This window comes from Ambystoma mexicanum, chromosome 6p (genome assembly GCF_040938575.1).
Source record: "Ambystoma mexicanum isolate Mex_15411 chromosome 6p, UKY_AmexF1_1, whole genome shotgun sequence".
In the NCBI taxonomy this organism is placed as follows: Eukaryota; Metazoa; Chordata; class Amphibia; order Caudata; family Ambystomatidae; genus Ambystoma; species Ambystoma mexicanum.
The window spans coordinates 302,791,802-302,809,296 of NC_090935.1; the positions used below are offsets into that span (position 1 = coordinate 302,791,802).

At 43.2% G+C, this 17,495-nt stretch overlaps 1 protein-coding gene across 2 annotated transcripts in view; it reads left to right on the forward strand.

Moving 5' to 3' along the window:
• Positions 1 to 17,495, forward strand: part of NEDD4L (NEDD4 like E3 ubiquitin protein ligase) — a 2,900,454-nt gene that overhangs the window by 197,935 nt on the left and 2,685,024 nt on the right. Inside the window, exon 1 of one of the 2 annotated variants that reach the window (XM_069627053.1) lies at positions 10,915 to 11,042. The exons of the other annotated variant lie outside the window; for it this stretch is intronic. Coding sequence (XP_069483154.1) covers positions 11,028 to 11,042 — 15 coding nt within the window. The 5' untranslated portion in view covers positions 10,915 to 11,027. Of the gene's footprint in view, positions 1 to 10,914; positions 11,043 to 17,495 lie in introns of those variants that run through there. 2 annotated transcript variants of the gene reach the window in all.

The following is a 17,495-nucleotide window of genomic DNA, read 5'->3' on the forward strand; positions in this document are numbered from 1 at the left end:
AATTATAAATAATGAATATCAAAGCAAGTTGCCTAACACCTCTCCCAGGTATCTAAATACAGGTATGATCGAAGCGCTCTTTTTTTTTTTTTTTTTTTTTTCTTTTTTTTTTTTCTACCAATCATGAAACAATACCATTGGCCTGTGCAGCATTCAAAGCCTGCATGTCTGTGCGTTTTCTCTACTTGCATTATCTCTGCTCAGCCAACCATTGCACTGCAAAACCCAGCCCTTGATTGGCTGGTGATTCCACTGTCCATTAACACTCTTAAGCATCTGTTTTCTGCATGCCAAAACACGTTATCTACATTTCGCTGACGCACATGAAATGAGGTGGCATAACAAACAATAAATTGAAAGGACAGCAGTCCTCAAACCATTTGGCACAGATATCTTGGCGAGTTCTGGAATGCTCACGTAAAGGAGAACACGATCTGACAACTTTCCAAGTTCACCTTAAACATGACTACACTCCAGAGGTATCAATTGAGCAACAACCTAACCAATACACTTCCATGAGTGTGTCAATGCAAACCCAGAACCGGGGACATAAATTATCCATCATGAATCAGCGTTACTTTCATCTGGGTACTTTTAAAAGATAACATATAAACAGTGTTCCTCCGCGCCCAAAGCATTGTAAATCTATCAACAACCTCAGGGCAACATGGATATTAATACGTGTCAGCCCATCACACGGCAGCTCCACCGCAGGTCACACTTATATGGCTGGGCATAAACGTAGCTTCTCAATGTTCGAAATAAAAATGCACAACAATATGAATCACTTCCCCCTTCCCTAGGGTTAGAGTCAAAGTCGCACCTGATCCGGGAAGAGGTGTGCCAATGTGCGTGCGTTGGCGAAGTCCGACGGCATCCTCCAAGCCCTCCGCAAGTTGTTCTGATCCCTAGCGTGGCTGTCAGATACCACGTGTGTTTTCCGGAACGGCGCCGTTCACGCCAGATTCCGTTGTTCCTTTCTTACCGATGCGAAGGGGGAGGACGCTTTGGATCTCCGTGCGCCCTATATATGAAAATCGCACCTGATCCGAGAATTTGCTTCCGGGAGGTGTCAGTCCTCCCCATGTCCGATACACATAAGTACGCAAGTCATAGAGAAGGAAGGAAACACTTCACGTCACGCACGTACACTTTACATTGCAGTGTTCCTTCCTCTAAAGTCCAATACATTACAGCTCCTCGCGCAGCATTTAAACCAAACAAAATAACGACAACACATGCATATTGTTTAAATTAGCAACAAAAAAAACGGTTCAACTCAGAAAACCCCTACAGTAACCAATTAAAAAGAAAGATAGAGAAAATAATAAACTAATTAATGAATACATAGGAAAAGTTGCAACTGTGTCTGCACTTATTTGCGCCAAGATAAATTACTGGTGTATTTCCTTTTGCTATGAATGACCAATCCAAAAGTTCTGTTGTATTTGATAAAGTTTTCATTTTGAATTTTCAGCCCCTCTTGGATGACACGTGTTTCGGCGTACAACCTGTGCCTTTTTCAAATCGGGTTTCCGACGCGTGTAGCGCGAGCATCAGAATTTTCAGGTGGGATTGAGCCCAAGACTAAAAGTGCTTCATTTACAACAAGAACATTATTCTTTGTGTGAACCGTAATGACGCATTAAAGGCCCGGATTTGAAAAAGGCGTAGGTTGTACGCCGAAACATGTATCATCCAAGAGGGGCTGAAAATTCAAAATAAAAAAACTTTATCAAATACAACGGAACTTTTGGATTTGTCATTCATAGTAAAAGGAAATACACCAGTAATTTATTTTGGCGCAAATAAGTGCAGGCACAGTTGCAACTTTTCCTACAGTTTACAAACGGAGTAGAGGAACTCAGTGTCTCCGTAGTGACCTACACTCATGCGACAAAGAACCAACCACAAAAGACAAAAACCCTAAAAAGGCTAATAATCACCAAGCCTCCCCAATTTGGTCGCGAAGGTACAGGTCTGATATCTCAAAAAAGTTCCTCAATGTTAGAAAACTAATGAATACATAGATTAAAAAAAAGGAATTATAGCAACCACAACCAGTGTAAACCAATGTAATCATCTCTTCTTTTTGAAGTTGATCCTGAACACTCAACAGGTGCTTCTTCCATGGGTTGGTGGTCCAAATCAGTGAGGAAGGCCTCAGCACTTTTATGATCCATAAAGGAGTTCACAGTTCCATCAAGCACCAACCTCAAAATTGCTGGGTAAATCATGTAATATTTCAGATGTTTCCCCTTTGGTTTCTCCTTATCTGTCGCAAAAGCTTTCCTTTTTTCCAATACATCACGACTTAGATCACCAAAAATCAAGATTTTATGGGTACCCCAAAATTAAATCTTTCTTATCTTGCTTTCCTTATCACCAATTCACGTACTGGGAATCTCAAAAACTTTATGATGAAGTGACGGGGTCTCTGTCCTGCTGCTGGCTTAGGACCCAAAGACCTATGAGCCCTCTCAATTTCCAGAGGGATCTTAGGATCAAGACCAAGCATTTTAAACAGGGCTCTTTCCAAAAAGGCTGCAAGAGCACCCTGCTCTAGATCTACTGGAAAACCAGCAACCCGGATGTTATTTGTCCTGGAGAAGTTTCCTGTTCAGAACATTTAAGTCAGTCTTTCAACTTGAGCTTGTAAATCCTTCTGGTTAGCCATCCTCTGGGAATCATCACACACCACTGTTAAATGATTCTCCATGTTAGTAAATTTCCCAGACAGTTCATTGTATCTGTTTTCAGCAGCCACAAGAGAGGCTTTGATGTCAGCCATGTCTGCATTCAATTTGAGCAGGAGTTCCATTACTCTATCTTCTCTATTTTCAGAGTTGGTCTCCTCTCCTTTCTGCCTCTTAGAAGGCTGCAACTTCCCTGATATTTCCTCAGCCATTGTAGTAAAGTAAAGGGAGAGATAAAGGTAGGTACAGGAGCTCAGGCTTCAAGCAGCCACCCCTTGAGCTGTAGGTTCCGGAATCACCATTCTGACTTCTTAACGCTGCACAGACAGAGAAAAACGGTTACTATTTATGTTGGCAAGAAGCCAAAATACCGTAAAGTGGGAAAAAGTCCATCTGAAGCAAATAAGCATGGTTTGTATTTATTCCTGAAGGAATGGAGATCAGAATTAGATCATAGACACCAGAATAGAATTCCATAGTGTTGCGGATGGCACAGGAATCATTCCAAGACTCAGACGGTCCAAGTGTTTTTATTCATTTGGCAACTGGCCCTATGGCCTTCCCCTCTTTCTCATCTTCAAAGGTGCCTTTCCCTAACCCAGGGGTGCCCGGCCACGGGCTAGTAATCAGTAAATGTTAAACCCTACTGTCTAGTCCTTCTTATACTGGATGGGAGGGCCTAAAGGCTAGATTACTTTTTTCTTTCTTTGAAACTAGTGTATAGGTACTTTGGATATATAGGTGTTTAAGCTTAAGCAGTATGCAAGATTGATGCACACTGCCAGTAGCTGCACATTTTCAATACATTTGAAATATCACTTAATACGCTATACGCATTATTTTTTTAATATCATGTGACACGTACATTGACTCAATGGTTTTTCAAGAAATTTGGGAATAACAGAAGCTAGGGGACAGACTTCTGTGGAGTACAACGCCTGGATTTCCTTCGAGATTAATATTAACAAAACAAATGCAAAGTTTAGTAGAGGCTCAACAGTCCATTACTTTTAAGTTCCCCATGTGTTAAATCGACACCTGATTTCACTCACTTACTCTAGGCCTCGACTCCACCCTTTTGATGCCTCTCCCCCCTCCTCAATGCCACTACAGTCATCCTCCTTTCACTGGGTACCAAACACTTCATAGACATTCCCTACTCTCAATTCACATAACCACACTAGCTGCATTGCCATGCACTCACACTGCAGTACTACTTCCACTACTTAGCCAACACCTCACCTTCTCCAAAAAATGCTTCTAACCCTTGCAGAGCCTTCTTGCCTCCTGCTGATCTCTTGGTTATCAATCTTCTCTACCTGCACTTCATCCAGGGGAAACCACACTTCTTGCTTCCTGTGTGGGTTATGTATCCCCTTCCTCTTGCCAGATATGTGTTGTCTTTCCCTTTATAATCGGGCCATACCTTCCTCACCCTGGAGTTATAAGTAGTGGGATACGCCCTGCACACTTGCCTTGTACATGTACACTGGGTAACAACAATGGAGTCCTGTGAAGCCAGTGATTGAGTTTGTGTGTTGGGAATCTTTCTGGGTGTCCCTGAGGTAAGCTCTCCCTTTTATCCCTTGTGCTCATGTTACACCCTTTTACGGTTTTACGATCTCCCCTGGTAGCACTGCAAGGTTCTTCCGCTGTCGCATCTCAGCATGGCTTCCCCTTTGGGTTCTTTCTTCACACCGGGGCTTGTTGGCACGTAGGTGCTGTGTCTTCTATTACTCGTTGAGTGGAGCTCTGTGTGATTGATTGAAGCTGTGGCCAGGTGATGATAGCATGTCTGCCTTTTTGCTGATTCAGGCTGGGATGCCTCTGCTTTGCTTCAGTCTGGAATGATGTGCCTTTTTAAGAAGCACAAACACTTAATAACATCCTGTTTTGGCGTCATATCTCCAGCGAGAGGTGTAGTGCTAAGAAACAACTGGCACAAGGGGAACAGGAATTGGGGCCCTTTGGGATAGGACTGACTCTGGCTTTCTCCCTGTTATGCCTCCATCCCAGCTGAGAGGGGTTCCCATTCCCTCTTGATAAGGCCAGGTTACTGACCTCGTCACATTTGACTGCTGGATTGAACTGGAAAACATAGACCACCAATGCAAGAATAGCAAAATGTGACCACTAGTAGGTTGGCAACAGTAGGACGTTGATGGGGAAAAGTAGCAGCATAATTTGAAGGCTAAAAAAGTATGATTTCTGAGGACATTGCCAAGGTGGCAACTAATGGCTCAGAACCGCTGCTCCTCCACCACACATCCTATTAATATGCTCAACCAGAATATTAGAGTTGTGGAAAAATTGAAACACATGGATCCTGCCTAAAATGTAAAGTGAAGTGGCACTGGAATAATGCATTTCTCACTCGCAATAATGAATGAAAATGTTGCACCGATATGATGCAGATAGTTGTCTGCTCCGCTGAGCATCAGACACATGATGCGAGTTCCCACACAGCAGGCGCATTTCCTTCAATTAACCCAAGTTTCTGCTTCCTGCTACACATGAAGGAAAATGCATATTCGAACATCAATACTTTCACGAAAAGCAAATTTATGAGAAAAATATTGATCAGCACAGAAAAGAATTGCTGCATTATTGAAAGGGACTACAAATATAACTGCACCTCAGTCATTTTATAGACCAAAAGTTTGGTATGCATTTTCAAATGATGCAGATCTGTCTATGATCCGGTAAATCCATAAAGTGTTACTTTTATGAATGCATGTAAAAATCTATTTTGACTACACAATGATTTGTGCACAATTTTAAAATGGGGGGAATACTTTACTGTTTCAGTATTTAAGAAAACAATGATTTTCCAATGTGGACTTCGGCAATGCTGATTAGCTTTCCAATAATCCCTGACATGCAAATTTTTTCTCTTAACTCTGTATACATGATCAAAGAGGGGTGGCGGTTAGTGCCTCAGGAGGCTTGCCCTGTTCAATAAGAGTAGACAGGTTTGTTTTTTCTGTTTTCTTGATTAAAGGGCCATCTGGATGAAGATCTGAGTATATGGGACAGATCAAACCCACATTCAAGAGGGTATTCTAATATATTTCACCAAGGCTGAAGCCATAGAGTCCTGGTATGAGGAGGATCAGAACTGGTCACATGACAAACTAGCCTGTGAGAATCCAGGTCTGACTTCAAAGAGCCGTAATGCACTAGTGTCACCTTATGACATCCATTAAGACAATAAAGCCGACCAAATGCCCACTGATTAAAACAAAAAAATAGGCAATGGGGTCGCTGAAATCTGTTAACATTATTCATCATGCTAGGACAAAGGTTTTGCAGTTCTAAGAAATGAAACTTGAGGCTGGCTCCCTCCTGCAGTAATATAATGGGCAATTGGAATCCACATATTCATCTATTTAAATACATTTTTTTATATAAATTCACATATGACTCAAAAGGGTTCATTACCACAGTGCGATCATCCTCTATCAAATAAGTACAAATCCAAAGTGTTTGTTTTGTAGTAATACAATTATAAATATTGACTTCCTGAAAGATTATCATGCACACACGTCACTTGTCCCTATGTCGTCTAGGCCAGGTAATCCCAGAAATCAACAATTCTTCTATTTGCCATATTGATATGAGATGCAATAAAATAAATGTTCATAAAAGTGAGCGCTGGCAGCCACATGTATAGAAAAAATTATTAACCTATGAAGATTGGGGGGTGTTTTCTCTTGCAATGACTGTTATGCAAGCCAGTTCGACAATTTTACCAATCAAACATTGTGATGTCATGAAAGGGGGGGGGGATATCACCAATTATGGAAAAAAGAAGCCCACAGGGAATAGGAAGAACTGTAAAATTCTGCAACCAAAGGCTATATAGATTGAGTTGGCCTGTTCCAAATGGATGTGTGTTGAATTGGCATAATACATTAATATGAAAGGACCTTGCCCAGGAGAGAGCCCGAATCCGATTAATCTGGTGCAGTACTGCTTTCTTGAAAGTGAGGAAGGGATGAGGTGAGGCCAGCAGACTGGGAATTCAGTGGGAACACTTGAGGGCCCCCATTTTGGGCCTTGAACAAATATAAGTGAGTGTGAAAACTCCAACATTTAATGATTAAATCCCCTACAATCATTTCCCTGCTTAGTCCCTGGGGTGGTATGGGACGGGAGGAGGTAGCTTCACTAGTTTAAATGGGTATTTTAGTGTAAAATGCAACTGTGTGTTATCACTATATTTAAAGCAAATTTAGATTTGACTTCATGGCATTTTTCTGTGCACAAGGCGTAGGGGCTGATAAAAAAAGACCCTGTGGTGCCATTCTCTTTCTGTTAGTAATACTTTGTTTTGTTATGGGACGGGGGGGGACTTTGTCCCCCACATCCATGTAATGGAAGCAGGGGACACCCCTGCATCTCCTGCTCCCCCTCATTCGGTAAAATCGTATTCAGTATTTATATGCTGAATGCACAGTAAACATGCATTCAGTGCTTTTTTTCCCCAGGATTTTCTCAGTATGCCATCAAGACCTTGGACTGTGAATTGGTGGCCACACTTAGTCTAAATAGAGAATTGATTGATCCATACATATTTAAAGACATATTGGGATGGAAGGGAGTTTAGCATTTTTATTTCTTTAGAAGAGGTCCACTTCCAAATAAACGCTATGCTTATGCTAATGATTTTGTGGAGAAGTGGGAGTACCCCCAATTAAATACACTTAAGTCATTCAAGGGCACTGGCAGGGAATAATTCTTGTCCTTTCAGAAAGTCAGAATTATGGGTAGATAGAGTAGATAAATCAGCACTGTGCATTTTTAAATGTATAGCAGTTAATCTAAACACCTGCCTGCAGATCCTAATGTGACCTATCGTGATACGTGTCGGAAGCGGCTGCTTGTGTGGCCATGTTTGTCCTGTTAGCACTGCGGATTGACAAGGCCTGCAACTTTTTGGCTACGTCTCCTGAGGGTCCTTTCCTCTGATTCTCCAATCGTTCCTGCGGATTGCATGTCGGCCCTCTGGTCATTCTGAACCGGGTTCTGTATATCCGTGGACTGAGGATAGAGGAAGGAGACTGGTGACAGGGAGACGTCTCGACCCTGTGGTTTGGCTACAGATGTTCGGCACAGTCAGTGGGTCGATATTTAGTGCGGGTGGGGGTGGAGTGTGTTTGTGGGCGGGATAGAAGGGGCACAGCAGTGAGTGCATACCGCATCCTGCCTGGCCCTCACTCTGCCCCAGGTGTGAGGCAACGCTTTACCCTCCTTCTCCACTCTCCCTACCTTTTTAAGTAGCCGTTGCCACTACTAGAGCCCTCCAGAAATCCCTCAAGTGCTCCCGGCTGCCAGTGGGGTCATGGCCGTGTACGCCAGGAGACTAAAATGTGCAAAGGTCGGTAGGATTGCCGTTCCGTGTGGTGGTCTCCGGTGAAAAAACCTTTATCGGGAGCACTTTGGCCCATTTCAGTCAGTGCACAGTGTATTACTGGGGGTGTGGGCCATACACATCATGGCAAGGCTAATCCCTCCAAACCTGTCACTCACAGGGTATCCACTCGGGTTTCAAAGCAGACGTGCGGCTTTAGTGTGCCAAATGTCATAAAAACAGCTACACAAACTTTATCCAAAATAAAATCTGGGATGAAAAAACCTCGGTCTTCTGGACAAAAAATGACTACATTTTTCCAGAAAACACATTCAAAAGCCACAAACCCTATTGAGCCAAGCTTAAGTTTAATACAACAGCAATGTGAGGTTCACCCAGTCAATTTACTATAAAGTTCCTTATTGATTGATAATAATCAATCTCTTTTGAAGCATTGCTTAAACTTGAAAGGAACTTCCTTAACCCCATGTGAGTGCAGCCTAATAAACCTTGGGATCTCCAACTTATCGGCCACCCCTAATCTGGAGAAATTGGTCTCACCTGAATATTCATACTACTCTGACACGGCAGTGGGCAATTCTGAATTTTCTCAAGAGGCTAACCTTATACGTCATCTCGGGGAGACTCCGGTAACAGTAAGCCCCCCCCCCCCTCTTTGGATCTTCTTCTAGCCAACTTGCGTAACATATTTCTGTCAGGATTTATATATTTGAGTGGGTACCTTACTATGGTATGTGTACTTTTCAAGTCATCTTCATAAAGCAGAGTATTGTTGAAAGCCAGACATGGGGTTCAGATGGGGAAATGATGAGAGGGCAAGTGAGTCCTGAATATTTGCCAAGGATGTGGCAAGAGAGGTTGCAATCCCAGAGGCTGTAGCAGTTATTTTTTCCTGACTCTGCCCATGTGCCGCTTTTCAGGGTACAAGTAAAGGATGCATGTGGGTGGACAGTATAACATTTTTTTAGAGGGCGGACACAAGCCCTCGGGGTGTTTGTGAGGTCGGCAAGCTTGCTCAAGCATTCGGCTACCAGGATTACACCTGGGTTGTCCTGTTTCTAGTGCAGACACATAAAATTATCATCAACACACATGCACGTATTGGGATTTTTCTCCAGGAAATATTTTGCTACATATTGCTGGGTTTAAAAGGAGAGCACCTTTTATACTTTGCCAGCATATCTATTGGACAATTTCCCCTGAGGTTATTGTTCTGTTTTGGATTGTGCTCTTTTGTATAGTGCACTTTCTTCTAAGTGGAAAGGTCAATTGAACTAAATGTGTCCCTTTCTCTTTACTTTAAGATGTGTTCACTTACTGTACATATATTCTTGGCTGCCAGCTTTTGATTTTCTCTATGGGGCAAAAGTTCCCACACTGATTATGCGAGGGAGCCATACTCCTCCCCCTGTAAAAACACCACATTTTACAGTACCTGGTGCCGCTGGAATAGGAAAGAAGACATATGATTTACAGCAAGGTCTAAACGTATAACATCTCAGCAACAGTCTCCTAACCCGATCAGTTGCCTTTGCAACTTTCTGCTATAGGATCCCCTGCTTATGTATACTAGTAAAGAGTTTTGGCCTGCTCGCCTGCTCCAATAAAGGCTCATGGGGTACATTAATGAGGCTCCCTCATTTTGTAATGATCGGCTCTAGATAAACATAGTCCTTTTTTTTTTTTTCTTCACAGTCAAAATATTCTTTAGCTGTAGCTTCTGAAATAAAAGCATATCGCTAATTTGGACAATATCTATTTTTTTATTATTTATTTTTACATTTGTAAAGAGCACTAAGCCCGTAGGCATCTAGGCGCTAGTATTGCCCAAATATACACACAGTAAAAATAAAAATAATCGTGAAACTTCCGCAAAAACAGCAGTTAGTTTCAGTTAGCAAAACACAATCTCCATATTTTTTACAATGCCTTCCACAGATGGTGTTTCAAAACCAAAGTTTCAAAAAGACCTTTTGCAAATAGCAATTCTACTAATTTACATCTGGGAAGAGATCTGTTCAAGTTCGTGACTTGCAGAATGCTCTCAAATTCGGGTTTTTGTCACTATACCCAAGTGAGTGCTTCCCAGGCAAATCCTTGATCACACTATGACTTATCTGCCAAAATTAGAAGTCTGAACAAGGTATTCAGCTGCCTGCTACTAAAAGATAGCTCACTTCTGATATTGCCACATAGGTAAATATTAATATTGACAATTTATAAACTGAACGTCTTAACGCGTGGCAACATGTTTCTAATTAAACTTTGCATTATACTTTTACGTAGTAAACGCTCATTCTGATTATGCAAATTAGGACGCCCACACAGTTTTTGCCACCAAGGGCACCACACATCCTAGGGACGCCCCTGCGGCGGTCCATATATTGTGCTTTCGCTACAGTGTGATCAACGCTAGGACAGCAGCATAGAGCACGTGTCGATGTTTTCTTTAGTTTTATTACAGGAATACAGCAGGGATGTTTGCTTATTCAACCGGTCCTTTTCACTGGTACACTAGATAAAATGTGTAATTATACTTATTTGTCTAGGTCTGGGAGGATTGGGTTTGACATATCTTTGCATTTCCATAGCTGTATCTTGTAAAGCTTTCCAAGTAGGAAGGTGTTTTTTAATGTAACTTGGCCTCGTGGAAGGCACGTTTTCTGTACAAGTAACCTATTCCTGGGAAGAGTACAGTGGAAATGTACCCAGCCAAAAGCATAGCTGTAAATCAAATGCCAGCATCGCCTGTCTCAAGTGCGAGAGTGCATTTGGGTTTCACTTGGAGCTTATCCCTGCCCCCTGACCTGCTTACCCTGGGGATGGAAATGTACTGCGGTCCCGCCGCGACTTCCTCATATCGTCCGAGCAGGCGGCAGAGGCGTTGCTGCATTCCGTCTGCCTGCGCCCAGTCCTGGCAAGTTTGCTGGATCGCTCGAAAGCAGGCGTACTCTTGCATGCAGAGATCTACCGTAGGTGTATAGTATTGTCTTTTGCAATTGGTGTGATTGCGTGTCTTTTCTTCTGTTCCCGTCAAATTGGTGGTGGAGGGGCGTAACGAACTTTACCCATGGAATGCTTGTCCCCGTCTTTCTTTGCGAACACTGTTGCCCTGTAATTGAATGTACCTAGTTTGTTGGAAAGTTATTTGCCGCCAGAACAGGCACGTCTATTTTTTCCAAGAACTGTTTCACGCATGCTCGCATCCCATTTTAGTTAAAAAAAAAAAAAAAATTAAAAAAAATAACTTAACTAAATTAGTCTTGGAGATACGTTTCGGTCTTCGTTTGTTTTGGAGACAGTACATCTGGTAATTTTAGTAATTTGGTGTTGCTGGCTGTCTGGCGTGAAAATGTGTTTTAATATCACGAGTCATCAGTTCGATTCGTGACTGTTAATCGGTTATTTTCCGTGTGCATTTTTGTGAGACTAGTCGTGTTTACCCGCATCATAGAATGCGTTTCCAGTAGTCTCTCTACTCCACCAACAACGCCATGTATTTCTTCCTAGCAATACTGCAGGTGTGGTTCGAAAGTAGACATCACGCTTTTTCTTTGACACACGACACCGTAAAAGTTGATTGAGTTTGCGGGCTGGCATCGGCAGGCATGCAAAGTGATTTATTATCAAGTAAAACTATGTTTAAGATTAATTTTCTGCATCTCCTTAAAAGTTAGTATATGAAAATGAATTCTTCAAATGAATACTGGTGAAACATTTGTGATCGTCACAAAATGTGAAAGACTACTAAATTTGCAGGCATATATCAGGGTAAAATAATAACGCACCATGCCAAACTAAATATCTGTCGCATGGTTTCATTCAAGCGTTTTGGGGACTAATACAGAATGAAGACAGCCAGTAAGATGACACGAATAAAAGGATGCATTTCTCCTATTACTCTAACACCATTTTGTGTATTAAGCATGGTTGAGAATGCAGGTAGCCTTGGACGATACTGGCATTTATTTGTAGTTCACTGCATTGGCTACATGTAGCTGTTTCTTCTGGCCCATGATGTTTGCATTCGTTTACGTTGTCTCATCTGTAATGGAAGAAATACTTTCATGTGACTATATTAAAGATGGCGTGTACTTTCCTACATAGACTGAATGATGTCAACTAGTCAAACTGTATCCGATCTGTCATGAACTTCCTCTTTAGGGCTTGTAAGCGTCTCCATTAAGGGAATGTAGTGAGATGTAGAAATAGGTTGCTGTACTAGTCCTTTTTAATTCACGAAGTGTCCATTTTTATAATTGTTTTTGTTGTCTGAATAACCAAGCAATTTGAATAAAAGCGTAACTGAGTTTAGGATCAATGGATTATTGGTGAGGAACCTGTTATGGTGGGATTGACCTTTCAATGGACCTCGGCGCCCTGTTGGTGCACTATTTGATTGTCTGATCACGGTCGCACGGGAACGTAACCGAGTGCTTGGTTCCTCAACTCTGTTTTTGTTGAACGAAAAGTTTTTGGAGGTTACATAGACATATTCCCATGCGCCCACACTTTACCAAGCAGTCTTCATTGCTTGGTAAAGTGTGGGCACATGGGAATATGTCTATGTAACCTCCGAAAACTTTGAGTTTAGGATCAAGTAAACATTTATTTAGTTGTACAATTTGGGGGTGATGGGGTTTCCTTTGAAAAGTCTGCCCAACCATGAAATTCATGTCAATGTTTTGTTTCTTACTTTTCAAAAAATGATTAGCAGTCACTCGTGGGGAATTGGTCCCTGCATTAGGTGGCTAACAGTTAATGGAGAATATTTGAACTCTGGGGAAATTCGTTAATGACTTGATATATTTCTTTAGATTCTCGCTCACATCTTTCTTTCTTGCCCTAAAACTCAGAACACCACCTATGTTTTTTTATGTAGAACTGGTGGAAGACAAGTTTTGCTGAACGTTTATCAAAAAGGTTTCAGACTTGTGTTGGTTTGTGCATCGATAGTCTACCATGGTAGTGTTCAGGGGGTCGCCTTGGAACTCACAAGTAAACAATTACAAACTTAGTCAAAAAGGAGTGTACACCAGGCAAGAACTAACGCAGTTTTATTTAGGGCCGCAGACGAAGCTGGGACAGCAATATTCAAACAGAACGCAGAACCAAACTGCATGAACTGGCGCGGTCAAAGAAATGCCCCTAAATCAAACGTTTTTATAATCCTCTCAACTGTTAAGATGGATTTCTGAACTCTGACCTGGTGGGTAGAGTTTCAGAAGGCCAGTTTAGTTTATTGGGACAGGGTAACCTTCTGGATCAGCCAGACCAATCAAGGTGGTGGCAGTCAAGACTAGGTTTCAGGAGGGGTGACGGTGACTGAAAGCCCACAATGAGCACACGCAGTAAAGGACACTACAAATTACTCTGTCAGATGTATATATCAAAAATACGTATACATTTATTGAAGGCCTTTGAAATCCTACACAAAGCAAATATCACAGTAATACTTCAAACCAATATAACACTACTATGAAACATATATACAGTTACCAAGTGGCCTAAAGGAATAGTGCACATAATGGGTTCACAACCTATGGAGAGAGGTAGCAAACAGACTTTAGGCAGTTCTTCATCAATCAATCCATAACTAAGAGGCAGTCCAGTCCCTCTTAGTGGAGCCTAATGCTCAAAAGTACTTCTGCAGATGCACGCAATGGTGCAGTAGAGTGAAAACGGGGTCTCTTGCAGGGGCTGTAGCGACTGAGGCAGATGGGTAAAACGATGAAGAATACATTCCCACTATTCCAAGAGGGTCTCCCCAACAGGGCAGAACAGGTTCCAGGAGTTCGGAATAGGACGGTAGCACAGGCTACCTGTAGAAAGGTGAGGGGCCCTCAGGGGACACTCGTGCGTAAAAATGGATGAATGCGGTAGGGGCCACGGCTAAGGGTTGCAAGTATTCACCAACCCCAGGCGCACTCCGGACTAAACTTTAGCAGTCAAGTCCACTTCGGATGCAGGTTCAAATGTGGCAATTGTGCAGCTCTGCAGCTTTCAGCAGCTGAGTTACAGCGAGGATTCCATGGCAGGACAGTGGCGATTTTCTCCGCTGTTGGTGAAGGGATCAGGCCAGTTTCTCTGCAGTAGGATGCAGGGCACAGAGGGGCACAGCAGCAGGGCACCTGCAAAGTTCGTTCCCACGGTTGGGCAATACAGTGACCGCATGCACTCGGGTTCTGGCGTACTCTCCTGATCCTGACCTAGAGCGCCTTGGACCCAGTGCTTACGATCTACCAAGTTTCAAGTGTCAACTCGAAACGGTGGCGGTTTCAGAGCAAAGGTCCTGCACAAGCTGGTCAGTTCACTGGAATACTTCTAGAGAGGCTCGATTGGAGGTTAAGATGAAGGTGCCATGAATAGTTGTGCCCACTATTCAAATGGATCGAAGCGCCTTTGCAGACCTTCTGGTTCAATCAGATGCAGAGGGGTGTTGTGGGACAACAGTGGGCTCAGGGTGCCAAACCTTCCAACGGGTCACCAGCAGTTCCTCGACTCTGCTTCCTAGTTTCAGGATGCTTGGATCCTATCCTTTGTTCAGTGAGAACTCAAGAAATCGACCTGGTAGGGGTGATTGGAGCCTTTTCTTATCCAGAATCTCCTTTGTGCCAAACGAAGAGGACCCAATGGGAGATCTGCTCAGACAGGCACATCAGATGTGGACCAATCGCGGACCACAGTGGTCGCAGTAATTCCCAGAACACCAGACTCTCTGGCACCAGGTTGTATATTGGGACTTGACAGTCCAGCCCACATCCTGGAGTCACACAAACAAGGCATGCAGAAGCCCATGAAAGCTTGGCATTTTGTGGGTGAATGCATGACCAAATAAGGACTGACCTGGGTCAACTCGACCTGGGGAAGGCAAAGGGACAAGATGGCCAAAGGACAGGACAAAGAACATTGTGGCATGGCCATTTTGGAGCCAGGCCACTGCGGTTGCGTGGCAAGAAAAAGTAACATGCGAAAAGATAAGCTGCCCCCAGCTCTGTCCAAGGCAAATCTGTACTTCTACCTCAAAAATCCTTTGAGGGAGTCTAGGGCCTTTGGAAAACAAAAGGAAAACCCTAACACACTGTACTGTGTGGTACGTTGTGCGCTAGTAACATGTTGCAGCAAAGTTGCAACATAGGAAAGGACTAAGGGAAATAGTCTCCCACTACTGACTGCCTTTAAGGGCATGTCCGTTTCCCCATAGCAAAGTGAGCGAAAACCCAGCGCAGTGCAGCTGAAGGATGTGCTCCACTAGCAAAAGTTAGGCTAGGCTTGTCAGACAACAGCAAAAAGTTGGGGGGCTCAGAACTGGAGGGAACATTACACATACATGGGAAACCTTCGTAACATATACTAATTAAGATTAGTCACTTTGTAACATAGTCTCTCCACAAGAATCTGACTAGTGATTGCATATCAAACCCCCATGGTGGAAGGGCATACATTATTTTCTATGATTGTGGGAACCCAGACCTTACCACAACACCCTTGGTTCCCCCTTGTGATGTCGCAATCCAACTCCCAACTCCCACATATTGCCAATTCATTGAAACGTTTGAGATTACCAGCAGAACTTTATTCATCTGTCCCGGTCCTCATCTTCGTTCTCACGAGAAAGCCTTCTACCATGACACAGTCAGAGCCTTGAACCAAGAACAAGTTACTGTCTAAATGTAGCACATTAAGAACTCTTCTACTTGCCCCTCAATACATTTCTGTCTGGGGAGAAGGTCGCTCAGGCTTTGTGAATTAAATATGCTGAATTATAAAATGGTTGTTTGTTGTTTGTTTGTTTATTTATTTATTGTGCGCACCAGACCCTAGGGTAGCAGGGCGCAAGAGAACAAGGAGGTTTACAGCTTAGTTAACGTTTACAGGTTACAGATTAGTTAACGTTACAGGTTACAGGCATAGTGGACATTTCGAATCTGCAGGGTAGGGCAAGTGCAAGTGCAGATAAGGCGTAGCTAAACAGTCAAATCTATGGCGATCAAACAGTAAAAGCAGGTTAGTACAAACATTATAAGAAGACGTTACGTATAAAGTGACATACGCTATGTCGCATTCTCAATAAGCCATTTTATGGTGTTCTTTCTAAAGTTATTGAAGGTTTGGTCAGATCTGAGTGCAAGGGGTAGGGAGTTCCATAACTGTGCTGCCTTAACTGGGAAGCTGGAACCTCCAATGGTGGCTAGTTTGAATCTGGGCACTAGGAGGCAGTTGGGGCTGGCTGTCCTTGTGAGTCTCGTTGGATTTTTCCTGTTGAAGCGTTCTGAGAGGTATCGGGGAGCTTTGTTGTTTAGGCATTTGTGGATAAGGGACGCAGATTTAAGGTTGATTTTTTCTTGGGTGGAAAGCCATTTGTGTTTTCGTCTTATTTCTGAAATGTGTGCACTTCTGGGGATACTTAGGGCCGCTCTAAGTGCATTGTTTTGGAGCACTTGGATTCTGTGGATGATTTGTTTGGTAGTCCCTATGTAGAGGGCGTTGCAATAATCTAGTTTCGATAAAATGAGGGCTCTAGCTAGAATAAGACAGCTGTCCTCTGAAAGGAATGGTTTCCCAGCTCGTATTAACTTGCATGTATAGGCAGTGGATGATGACAGTGAGTTCACCTGTTTAGTGAAAGATAGTGTCGCATCAAGGTAAAAACCTAGGGTTTTTACTTCTCTGGCGACCTTGATAGTGTTGCCATCGATGATGAAGGCGGAGTAGTTTTGGTTAAGTTTGGAGATACGGGCTGCCGTGCCCAGGATGATGAGCTCTGTTTTGTCATCGTTCAAGCATAGGCCTGGCCATCCATGCCTGAACGATGCTGTAGACTCTATTCACCAGAGCCAGATCTTCGACGTAATCCCCAGTAAGTGGTAAGAGAATCTGAGTATCATCTGCATAGTTAGTGTAGGTGATACCCAGATTATCAAGATCGTCAAAGAGTGGCTTGGTGAAGATGTTATAGAGTGTCGGCGAGACGCAGGATCCCTGGGGCACTCCGCAAGTGATTGGGATAGGGTCTGCTGCCGCTGCGGGGGAGAACACCCTCATGGTCCTGTCACTAAGAAATGATTGAATCCAGACTATAGCCTCCTCTGAGAAGTGGGCAGCCGAGTCCAAGTGATTACATAGGACTTTATGGTCCACCAGATCAAAGGCGGCTGAGAGGTCTAGAAGGAGGAGGAGAGCTAGTTTTCCCTCGTCTCTGAGTGAATCTATTTGGGCTTTTAGGTCGATAAGGGCAGTCTCTGTGCCGTGTTGCGGACGGAAACCGGATTGGCGGGTGCCGAGGAGATGGTTCATCTCAAGGAAGTTCTGGATTTGGGTGTATGCTACCTTGTCTAATATTTTTAGTAGGAAGGGAACCGTGGTGATGGGCCTGTAGTTAGTAGGAATGTTGGGGTCCAATGTTTGCTTTTTTAGGAGGGGGA